A 12,859-nucleotide genomic window follows, 5' to 3' on the forward strand; every position below is an offset into this window, starting at 1 on the left:
GCCCTTTGCTCTGAGCTCGCCACCACCGACTGGAATGCTCTTCTCCAGGGGGATGTTGACAACCAAGTGAAAGCCTTCACTGGACACATCCTTAATCTGCAACAAGAACACATTCCTCACCGGCAATATGTGACAAAGCCTACAGATCAGCCTTGATTTGGCTTTCGTTGTAGAGAGGCTGCTACTGCTAAGTACAAAGCATGGCGAAGGTATAAGAGACATCCTACCACCTATAACAGGAACTTGCACATGCAAGCCTGTAGGCATATGGGTGATGTTCAAAAGTTGGCCATTGCTAAATGGGAGGTGGACACTAAAAGAAAGCTAGCATCAGGTAGGGTAGGCTCCAAAACCTGGTGGTCCCTGGTCAAGGACAGACAAGGTTATCTGCCTGATGAACTTATTCCACCTCTAAATCAACAGGATAGGACCACCTCTACTAGTAGTCAAGAGAAGGCGGACCTCTTTGCTGAACACTTTGCTACCAAAATGCAAGTTCCTGATCCAGCAAGGGACCCTCCTTGGCTAGCTGCAAGAACTGTGTCAAAACTGTCAGTGGTGACAATAAGGCAGGAGGAGGTGCATTTCCTTCTTAAATCACTTGACCAAGAAAAGGCTGTGGGCCCAGACAAGTTGAGCCCAAGATTGTTGAGAAGATGTGCAGACCAGCTAGCAGCACCTCTAACTCGCATCTTTCAGCACTGCCTAGTACAGTGTAAATGGCCCTCTCCATGGAAAGAGGCAAATGTAGTCCCTGTTCACAAAAAGAAGAGCAGAGCAGAAATCAGCAACTACAGACCAGTGTCACTCCTGTCAATCACTGGTAAGATCCTTGAGACAATAATCTCAAGACAAATGACAGATTTTTTTGACTACCACTCACTACTTTGTGATCGTCAATATGGCTTCAGGAAAGGTTACTCTGCTGCTGATCTGTTGTTAAACCTCTCCACTAAGTGGCACCAGTCACTGGATGAATCCAAAGTCAGCTGTGTGGTAGCACTGGACATTGCTGGCGCTTTCGACCAGGTGTGGCACCAGGGCCTCTTAGCAAAACTTCAAGCACTGGGAATTGCAGGCTCTACGCTATGTCTCCTCAGTGATTACCTTCATGGAAGATCTCTAAGTGTAGTCCTCAATGGAACGGAATCAGCAAGGCATCCTATTGGGGCAAGCGTTCCACAAGGAAGCGTGCTGGGTCCACTGTTATGGAATGTCTACTTCAACGACCTTCTTCATCTCATCCCAGAATCACATGCATATGCAGACGACTGTACACTGACATTCACTTATCCAAGAGAAGAAATGCCAGCTGCTCTAAGCTACATCAATCACCAGCTGAGAGCTATATCAGCTTGGGGAAATAGATGGCAAGTAACAGTTGCACCTGAGAAAACGCAAATGATGATCGTCTCTAGGCACCATGATGGTAATGCTGGTGCAGTAGTAAGGATGAATGGGACGATGTTGGCACCTGGAGAAGAAGCTGATATCCTTGGGGTGAAATTTGACTCCAAACTAACCATGAAGAACCATGTTGTAAATCTTGCAAACAAGGCAGCCAGGAAGCTTACAGCACTTCGCCGTATCTCGCATCTGCTTGACAGTAGGGGTTGCAAGATCCTGTACGAGGCACAAGTACGCTCACACCTTGAGTATGCTCCACTTTCTTGGTTTGCCTGCCCCCCCTCTCATCTGTGACTGCTTGACAGAGTAGAGAACAGAGAAAGACGTCTCATCTCTCGCCTGGACCCATCCTGGATAGATCTGTCATTTCAGCAGAGCCTTCAACATAGGAGGGATGTGGGTGGCCTTACTGTTATGTACAAGGCCAATATTGTCAAAATACCACACTTGGATCCACTTCGAGGACAGCGTGAAACAAGCTTTTATGCCACAAGACGGGCAGAAAGCAGCAACTTCACTCTGGCTGTACCCTTCTCCAGAACATCACTCCATCTGAGATCATACATACCCAGGATGACTCGAGTATGGAACACATTCGTACAGCATAATGATGTCAACGAGATAAAGTCAGTTGATCAAATGAAAATGCTGGCCCACAGATGGCTCCAACTTCATCCTGTCCCGTACTTGTATGTCTCATAACAATAAAAATGCTTTCAAATGAGCTGATGTAGGTAACAGCTCTTAGCTTGCCAATAAAGTTAGGAATCCTTAATTAACCTGTAATATAGCTGTCAATAAAGCTAGGGATCCTTAACCTTGTCAAACCCTGTGTAAAAAAAAAAAGAGAGAGAGAGAGAGAGAGAGAGAGAGAGAGAGAGAGAGAGAGAGAGAGAGAGAGAGAGAGAGAGAGAGAGAGAGATAGATAGATAGATAGATAGATAGATAGATAGATAGATAGATATTGAGATTTTTGGGAGATGCTGAGTGTGTGGGAAGTTCTGAACCAAGAGAGTACTTGTGGAGGGGGACCTAAATGCTACAGTGAGTAAAACTGTTGTGGAGGGAGTAGCAGGTAAGTTTGGGGTTTACCTGGAGTTTACCTGGAGAGAGTTCCGGGGGTCAACGCCCCCATGGCCCGGTCTGTGACCAGGCCTCCTGGCACATCAGAGCCTGGTCAACCAGGCTGTTATTGCTGGCTGCACGCAATCCAACGTATGAGCTACAGCCCGGCTGGTCAGGTACCGACTTTAGGTGCTTGTCCAGTGCCTGCTTGAAGACAGCCAGGGGTCTATTGGTAATCCCCCTTATGTATGCTGGGAGGCAGTTGAACAGTCTCGGGCCCCTGACACTTATTGTATTGTCTCTTAACGTGCTAGTGACACCCCTGCTTTTCATTGGGGGGATGTTTCATCATCTGCTGAGTCTTTTGCTATCGTTGTGAGTGATTTTCGTGTACAAGTTTGGTAATAGCCCCTCTAGGATTTTCCAGGTGTATATAATCATGTATCTCTCCCGCCTGCATTCCAAGGAGAACAGGTTCAGGAACTTCAAGCGCTCCCAGTAATTGAGGTGTTTTATCTCCATTATGCATGCTAGGTCAGCAATTTCACCTGCCTTGAAAGGTGCTGTTAGTGTGCAGCAATATTCCAGCCAAGACAGAACAAGCAATCTGAAGAGTGTCGTCATGGGCTTGGCATCCCTAGTTTTGAAGGTTCTCATTATCCATCCTGTCATTTTTCTAGCAGATGCGATTGATACAATGTTATGGTCCTAGAAGGTGAGATCCTCCGACATAATCACTCCCAGGTCTTTGACGTTGGTATTTTGCTCTATTTTGCGGAAGGAATTTGTTTTGTACTCTGATGAAGTTTTAATTTCCTCATGTTTACCATATCGGAGTAATTGAAATTTCTCATCGTAAAACTTCATACTGTTTTCTGCAGCCCACTAAAAGATTTGGTTGATGTCCACCTGGAGCCTTGCAGTGTCTGCAGTGGAAGACACTGTCATGCAGATTCGGGTGTCATCTGCAAAGGAAGACACGGTGCTGTGGCTGACATCCTTGTCTATGTCAGATATTAGGATGAGAAACAAGATGGGAGCGAGTACTGTGCCTTGTGGAACAGAGCTTTTCACCGTAGCCACCTCAGACTTTATTCTGTTGACTAATACTCTTTGTGTTCTGTTTGTGAGGAAATTAAAGATCCATCTACCAACTTTTCCTGTTATTCCTTTAGCACGCATTTTGTGAGCTATTACGCCATGGTCACACTTGTCGAAGGCTTTTGCAAAGTCTGTATATGTTACATCTGCATTCTTTTCGTCTTCTAGTGCATCTAGGACCTTGTCGTAGTGATCCAGTAGTTGAGACAGGAGCGACCTGCTCTAAACTCATGTTGCCCTGGGTTGTGTAATTGATGGGTATCTAGATGGGTGGCGATCTTGCTTCTTAGAACCCTTTCAAAGATTTTTATATGGGATGTTAATGGTATCGGTCTGTAGTTCTTTGCTATTGCTTTACTGCCCTTTTATGGAGTGGAGCTATGTCTGTTGTTTTTAGTAACTGTGGGACGACCCCCGTGTCCATGCTCCCTCTCCATAGGATGTTAAAAGTTCTTGATGAACACGGAGTTCCATGAGTCTGGCCCTGGGGCAGAGTGCATGGGCATGTCATTTATCACCTGTTCGAAGTCATTTGGCATCAGGATAACATCAGATAGGCTTGTGTTAACCAAATTCTGTGGCTCTCTCATAAAAAATTCATTTTGATCTTCGACTCTCAGTCTGGTTAGCGGCTTGCTAAAAACTGAGTCATATTGGGACTTGAGTAGCTCACTCATTTCCTTGCTGTCATTTGTGTAGGACCCATCTTGTTTAAGTAGGGGCCCAATACTGGATGTTGTTCTCGATTTTGATTTGGCATAAAAAAAGAAATACTTTGGGTTTCTTTCGATTTCATTTATGGCTTTTAGTTTTTTCCGCAATTCCTGACTCCTATAAGATTCCCTTAGCTTAAGTTTGATGTTTGCTATTTCTCTGACCAGTGACTCCCTACGCATTTCAGATATACATATTGGCCTCTTTTAGCCGCTCTGTTATTCTTTTCCGTCGCCTGTAAAGGGAGCACTTGTCTCTTTCTATTTTACATCTACTCCTCCTTTTTCTTAAAGGAATGAGCCTTGAGCATACATCGAGTGCCACCAAGTTAATCTGTTCTAGGCATAAGTTGAGGGTCTGTGTTGCTTAGTCTATCTTCCCAGCTTATATCATTGAGGACTTGGTTTACTTGGTCCCACTTTATGTTCTTGTTATTGAAGTTGAATTTGGTGAAGGCTCCCTCTTGGCTAACCTCATTTTGTCGGTCTGGGGCTCTGAGCATACATGTCTGAACCTCGATTACGTTGTGATCTGAGTATATTGTTTTTGATATGGTGACATTTCGTATCAGATCATCATTGTTAATGAAGATGAGGTCTAGTGTATTCTCCAGTCTAGTAGGTTCTACTATTTGCTAGTTTAACCCTTTCAGGGTCCGTCCCGTAGATCTACGGCTTTACGTTCAGGGTCCAAACCATAGAACTACGCCAAAATTCTAGCTGGGTCAAATTTAGTGCAAAAACGCTGGTAGGCCTACATGTGAGAGAACGGGTCTGCATGGTGTGTGTGCAGCATAAACAAAAATTCTAGGCGCCTGCACAGCATTGTGGGAGTGCCGGCTCAGTTACCTTTGTTTACCATGCCTCGTCGCAAGGCAGCTCTCACTCCAAGGAAAATTGGGACTCTCTTCTTCCTATCTGATAGTTCTGACAGTGATGGAAGTGGAAATGAAGATGAATTCTTTGGCTTTGATCAGTTAGTGACCGAAAGGAATGACCCGGATATTGATAATAGTGCAGAAAACCCTGATGATCCTCAACCTTCTACCTCTGGTGTGGGCACTCCTCAGTCATGGTCAGTTGTACCTCATCACAAGAGAAAACTATTATTTTCGCATGGCCAGGCTTCTGACTTCAATAATGATGATAGTGGCGTGGATTGTGATTTTATTGCTCTTGACGATCATTCGAGTAGTGATAGTGAGGAAACATATTCACCAGTGAAGAGTCGGTATATACGCCACCACATGCGCTTGGATAGTGTTCCCTATGCAGCGCCCAGGGGACGGAGTACATCCCAGAGTACATCCCGTGGTCCTACACCAGGAATAGACAGTGAAAGTGAGGATGATGTGGCTACACTTGGTATGGATAGACCACAGGCATCAGTAGGTGGTGGTAGTGGTGATGGTAGTGCCACGCCCATGCGTGACTCACCAGCCCAAGCTGGGACCCACGCTGCTGACTCCTCAGTTCAAGCACAAAGCGGAGCGTCAGCCACCAGCCCACCACAACCACAACTACCAGCACAACCAGCCTATGATGTCCAGTATCCACCAGCAAACCGTATCTGGGATTGGCAGCAAAATCCCAATTTTGTTCCCAAGCCCCACCACTTTGATGACTCTCAAAGTGGAAATCTACCTACTTGTCCCCTTGGAACCACTGCCAATGAACTGGAATTTTTGAATTATTCTTTGACCAGCCATTGATGGAAACTATTGTCAGGGAAATTAACAAGTATTTTGAGTACACCATGGCAAATACAATGATATCACCACAGTCAAGACTACACCGGTGGAAAGAGATGACTGTTGCACAAATGTATTTGCTTTCTGCAACAATAATGCTTATGCCTCATGTCTACAATCATAAAATAAAAGCATACTGGTCCACAGATCAGCTAATTTGTACCCCGGTCTACAGTGAAATCATCCCAGTGAACAGGTTTATCTTACTTTTACGTATGTTACACTTCTCTAACAAAACCAGGCCTGACAGAAGTGACAGGTTATACAAGATTAGAAATGTTTTTATGTATCTGAAAGAAAAGTTCACCATGTACTTTTATCCATTCAAGAATCTTGTACTTGACGACTCTTTGATTTTGTTCAAAGGTAGACTGTCATTCAAACAGTATATACCGAGCAAGAGTAAACGCTTTCGTATAAAACTGTTTGTACTCTGTGACTGTGACAGTGGCCTGGTATTGGATATTGTTGTATACACGGGAAGTAAAACATTGAAAGATACCAGGAAGTTATTGGGTATCTCAGGTGACGTAGTGAGAAGCATGATGGCACCTTATCTTGGTAAGGGGCATTCATTATATACCGATAACTGGTACACAAGCCTTTTACTCAGTGATTTCTTGCGAGTGAACAAGACAGATGTGTGTGGCACAGTGCGTTCTAATCGTAATATATGCCCAGGTTCAACGCAGGTGCTCGTGGTGATGAGGTGCAGGTGTTTACTGAAAATGACATCATGGCATTATGGTGGCATGACAAACGAGATGTCACATTGTTGACAACCATTCACCGTAACGAAATGCAAGACAGTGGCAAAGTTGATAGAATGACTAATGAACATATTCAAAAACTAGTGACAGTGATTGATTATACACAAAACATGCGCTTGGTTGACAAATGTGACATGCAGATTGGCTTTGTTGATTGTGTTTGTAAGAGTTACAAGCGGTACATGAAACTTTTCTTCCATCTCATGGACATTTCAATGCTCAATGTATATAATATGTACCAAGTGAAGACTGGCAACAGACCACCGTATGGTGAATTTTGTTTGTCTGTTGTCAGACAACTCATAATGAAGTACCAGGTAACAACACCTGCTATACAACAACATCCTCGAACTCCTCAGGATATACCCAAGCGTTTGAGGAGGGAAGGTGATCATTTCATAATACAGCTTCCTGCAACTAAGAAGAAATTTGCTCAGAAGAGATGCATTGTCTGTGCACAAACAAAATGATGGCAACAAAGACGTGGTTTATGTGTGAGGAATGTAAGGTACTTCTGTGCATGGTGCCTTGTTTCAAGGAGCTCCACAAGCTCCAGCAGTTCTAAAAACATGTCCAGTAATTGTAAATATGTAAATATATGATAGAACATTAGTATTATACAAGATTTGTGCTTGTTTATTATAATAAACAAAAGTGATCAACAATAATATGATAACTTTAGTGCGGTTATTTTGTTCAATACAGTGAGTTTACATATATACATTATATACAGTATTGGTCTCTCAGGCCCCAGATGTTAGTAGGAAAAGAAAAAATTAGAAAAGAAAAGAAAAAACTATAAAAAACGTAAAATAACGTAATGCGCGTATGTGGAAATCATAGATGTTGCCACCACCCGGTCATTTTGGGTCAACTTCTCGGCACTGTATCTCGGTAAGTACTGATCAGAAATTTTTTTTTGTTTTGCTTTATTACCTTCACAAAAATATACTCTTTAATTCTGTAAGAAAAAATAATTTTTTTTTTTCAAAATTTCTTGGACACTGGGGCACCCCTTCCAATTTTGGCCTTGAACCCTGAAAGGGTTAAGCTGAATTTTGTGCAGAGATTTAAAAGCTCGTGTGTGTGTGTGTGAGTTCTCGTCAGAGTTGCCTCCTGGTATTATCACTGCAACAACATTATTTGCTATATTCATCCATTTTAGGTGCCTCAAGTTGAAATCCCCCAGGAGCAAGATGTTGGGGGCAGGAGCTGGCAGATTTTCCAGACATTGGTCAATTTTTAACAGCTGTTCCTGGAATTGCTGGGAGGTTTTGGTTCTCAATCTTTACTGCTAAAACTTCCACTACATCATTTGAGGCATTAAGCAGTTCTGTGCAAACAAGTGACTCTGCGATATACAGGCCAACAGGGTGCCAGAGGTAAATGAAAATAGGGGGGGGGGACCTTTAATTGAACTATGTATAGAAAGAGGCTTGGTAATAAGTAATATGTACACATTTTAAGAAAAGAGAGGATAAATATGTATACAGGTTGGTCATCACTAATCTGGTATCATCGGGACCTGTAGGGTGTCGGATTAGTGATTATGCCGGATTACAGAGTGGTTAGTTTAGAATATGTACATTTAACCCAATGGTGATATTTATGCATCGGTGATTTCACCCAATATATGCCCTGTTTTTGGCCCATTCCATTGTTCCAGTCTACCAAACTCATAGCTATTTTGCTAGTACAGTGGACCCTCATCTAACGATATTAATCCATTCCTGAGAGCTCAACGTTAGGCGAAATTATCGTTAGCCAAATTAATTTTCCCCATAAGAAATAATGGAAATCAAATTAATCCATTCCTGACACCCCAAAGTATGAAAAAAAAAATTTTACCACATGAAATATTAATTTTAATACACACAAACTGAAGAAGACATGTACAATTACATGACACTTACCTTTATTGAAGATCTGGTGATGACTGATGGGAAGGGAGGAGGGGAATGTTTGGATGGTGTTAATGTTTAGAAGGGGAATCCCCTTCCATTAGGACTTGAGGTGTCAAGTCCTTTTCTGGGGTTACTTCCCTTCTTCTTTTAATGCCACTAGGACCAGCTTGAGAGTCACTGGACCTCTGTCGCACAACATATCTGTCCACAGAGCTCTGTACCTCCCGTTCCTTTAAGATTTGTCTAAAATGGGCCATAACATTGTCATTGCAATAGTCACCAGCATGGCTTGCAATAGCTGTGTTAGGGTGATTTTCATCCATAAAGGTTTGCAGTTCAACCCACTTTGCACACATTTCCTTAATCTTTGAAGTAGGCACAATGGATTCCACAACTGGCATAGGCATCTCAGGGTTAGCCCCAAACCCTTCAAAATCTTTCTTAATTTCCATACTAATTCTCACCCTTTTTATCATAGGGTTGGCACTAGAAGCTTTCTTGGGGCCCATGGTGACTTATTTTGCAGGTGCAATCACTAAAAACGCTGTGATAATATGAAATGTTCCGATTGTATGTTTGGATGCGACCGCGGTGGCTGGCTTGTAAACACTGGCACCCATGGGACAAGTGAGGCGCGCTCAGGCCACACGTGGACGCGTCTCAAACGGAACGAATCGCGCTAGGCGAGTTTTTTAGCTCTAGCCGAGGCAAAAATTTTGCGTTAAAATGTATAGTTAGGCGGATTTAACGTTATGCGATGCGTTCGTTAGGCTAGGGTCCACTGTACTGTATTCCTTCTATTATGTCAACTGAGTACAAGAAAGCACCCATTTAACTATTTCAACTACCTAATAAAGTGGTCATAAATTGGTAATTTGGCCAATTTCACATAAATTTTGGAAGATGCCAATTTCAAAATAGGGTCCAGAATAAACAAAGCAGACATTCCTGGCACTAAAATAACATTTTCTCATGTTCCAGCTCCTCTTATATTACTCTTGCTTTCCATTTTGAATTTTTATTCACACAAAAAATAGAAGATTTACTGTTATGCAGACTACTGTATTATTGTAATAATTGTATAACTAATGTCAACCCATTTGTGACTACGTATTAGACTGGTCAGTTGGACACATATTGGACAGTGACGTCATATGTTTACTCTTGAATGTCTGCAAAAATTAAACATTTCTGCTACTTTGAGCTCATTTCAAGGTATTTTTCATCATGAAACCAATCAAAATCATATCTATTTCTGTAATATATCTCCCATTATATAAATGAGACCAAAAAAATGAGAATACAACCATAAAAACCATACGAAAATACACCGCAAAGTCACTGCTTTACACCACAGTCACAGTTTTTTCTCATTATGCACTGTGTGCTGTGTGTGCTGTGTGTGCTGTAGGATTTTCTTTATATACTGCACACTTACCACAAAGACCTATTCTCTCATGTGTAGGCCCAGATTTACTGGTCAGAGCTTATCTGAGTGAGCTGAGCTCATGGTGACTGGCAGTGGTTAAAGCCACCTTATCTTTTTTGGATAATGTACAGTGTATGTGCTTTACACAATGAGAAGCATTTCTTTTATTCGTTGGAACCATGGCGCTAGGGCTAAACATGAGCAGGTTATTACAATAAATGGAGAAAAAGAAATTGGAATGACTTGTGCAGCAAGTAGCACCACCAAGCAGTAGCAGCAGGTTGATGTGGCAAACCCAGAAATCTGAAATTATGCTAGCCGAAATTAGTGCCAGATTACTGATGGAACAGGATTACTGATTGCCGGATTAGTGATGGCCGACCTGTACCAACACTCTTATATGGATGTGAAGCATGGGTTGTAAATGATGCAGCAAGAAGGGGGCTGTAGGCAGTGGAGATGTCATGCCCAAGGGCAATGTGTGGTGTAAATATTATGCAGAGAATTTACGGTGGAAATTAGGAGGTGTGGAGATACTAAAAGTATTATTCAGAGAGCTGAAGAGGGGTTGTTGAGATGGTTTGGTCATTTACAAAGGCTGGAGCAAAACTGGATGACTGGGAGGGTGTATAAACCTTTAAGAAAAAGTATTGCTTACATAGAAGCTAAAGAAATTTCCTAATTGCAGTAAAAAGCGTGTAAAACAGTTTTAGTAATTTGTGTAAAAGAAGTCAAGATACAGTTGAAGATAGGGTACTCACCAGCTGGGTAGGGCCACCTTTGTTGGCTGCAGCAATAGGTGCTAAAGGTGTTAGGTGACCACCTACTGGAGGTACTTTAGGTCCTCCAAGGGGTAGCTCACCTAGAGAAGTTCTGCCCAGGGCAGCAGGTCTAGCCAGTGACGAAATAGACCCTAATGGCTGGGGTGCTAAAGGGGACTGCCCAAGACCCCTTCCAAGACCACCACCAAACATGATCAAATCCTGAGTACCTTCAACATCAACTGTACAACTGAAGATGGGAGAAGCTCTGAAACCAGGCCCTCCACCTTGCTGAGTCTTGTTCATTTCCTGAGGACCTGCCTCCTTTTCTTGTGTGGCTGTGTCACTTATCACACTATTTTTATCAACCTTTATTTTATCACTAATATCAAAAACATTATCATTTTTATCACTATTAATATTCGTCTTACTACTTGCAGCATTGCAGCTTACATCAATGCCTGAATGCTTAGCAACACTATTAGGTTTTTCCTTGTTTCCACCATAAGTATTTTTATCACAATTAACTTCATTATCATTGCAAGTAATACTGCAGGAATTCTTTGCTGGATCCTCAAATTCTGAATCACTGAGACCTGAATTCAAAAAGATATCTAAACAATTCTCCTTAGACCTTTCATTTTTTTTTATACACTTCTCTGCTAGAGTTAAGGCTGTTGCTATGTAATCAGAGAGATTATTCACGTCCTCACAGTCAGAACGTGTCAGATCACTCACTTGAACTCTAAGCAAGTCAGATATAACAGGGTCTTCTTCAGTGTTGAAATCTTCCGTACAAGAATCTGCCGAAGGTAATAAAGTATTTATCAGGTCTCTAATTTACCTAATGTACTGTAGAGTCTGAGTGTTTGAATACTCAGCCAGGGTCTATAGAGAAAACATAAGATTTCAAGTGTCCATGGCCAATGAGTAGTATGATATGCTAAAACTTTCATATTTTTTTCACTGACAAACCACAGAATTTACTTTTTTTTATTATTTTTATTAACACATCACCCTGCCTCGGTGGGAGACGGCCGACTTGTTGGAAAAAAAAAAAAAACAGCAGATTCCCACCAAGGCAGGGGTGGCCCAAAAAAGAAAAACTTTCATCATCATTCACTCCATCACTGTCTTGCCAGAGGGGTGCTTAACATTACAGTTATAGAACTGCAACATTAACACCCCTCCTTCAGAATTTATATACACTTCAAAATTATTTATAAAAATTAAAAGAATAAAATTAGTAAAATATATAATTTCACATTAATCTTACCAAACTAAACATATTATTGCATACTATTTTTCCAACACGTGGCAAAAAACTTTTAGATTCATGTAGTAATGTACACATTGGAAGAGACTTTAGAATGGAGACATACCTTGGGAGAGACTGTAGTAAGATATACCTCGAGCAACTGTAGAGTAAGATATACCTTGGGAGAGACTAGAGTGAGACATACCCTAGGAGAGACCAGAGTGAGCCATACCTTGGGAGAGACTGTAGTAAGATATACCTCGAGCAACTGTAGAGTAAGATATACCTTGGGAGAGACTAGAGTGAGACATACCCTAGGAGAGACCAGAGTGAGCCATACCTTGGGAGAGACTGTAGTAAGATATACCTCGAGCAACTGTAGAGTAAGATATACCTTGGGAGAGACTAGAGTGAGACATACCCTAGGAGAGACCAGAGTGAGCCATACCTTGGGAGAGACTGTAGAGTGAGACCTACCTTGGGAGAGACTGCAGAGTGAGACCTACCTTGAGGGAGACTGTAGAGACATACCCTTGGATAGACTGTAGAGTGAGACATATCTTGGGAGAGACTGCAAAGTGAGACATACCTTAAGAGAGACTGCAGAGTGAGACCCACCTTGAGAGTGATTGTTGAGACATACCCTGGGAGAGACAGCAGAGTGAGACATATTTTGGGAGAGACTGAAGAGTGAGACATA

The 12,859-nt window shown here is 42.2% G+C and overlaps 1 protein-coding gene across 2 annotated transcripts in view; it reads right to left on the reverse strand.

Moving 5' to 3' along the window:
- LOC128686288 (centrosomal protein of 164 kDa) overlaps positions 1–12,859 on the reverse strand; it is a 273,426-nt gene that overhangs the window by 175,108 nt on the left and 85,459 nt on the right. For both annotated transcript variants that reach the window (XR_011392109.1, XM_070085949.1), the window contains exon 4: positions 10,902–11,704. Coding sequence is in view for 1 of the 2 variants with exons in the window: in XM_070085949.1 (XP_069942050.1) it covers positions 10,902–11,704 (803 nt within the window). In the remaining variant the exon portion in view is untranslated. The remainder of the gene's footprint in view (positions 1–10,901; positions 11,705–12,859) is intronic.

This window comes from Cherax quadricarinatus, chromosome 17, assembly GCF_038502225.1.
Source record: "Cherax quadricarinatus isolate ZL_2023a chromosome 17, ASM3850222v1, whole genome shotgun sequence".
Classification (NCBI taxonomy): domain Eukaryota; kingdom Metazoa; phylum Arthropoda; class Malacostraca; order Decapoda; family Parastacidae; genus Cherax; species Cherax quadricarinatus.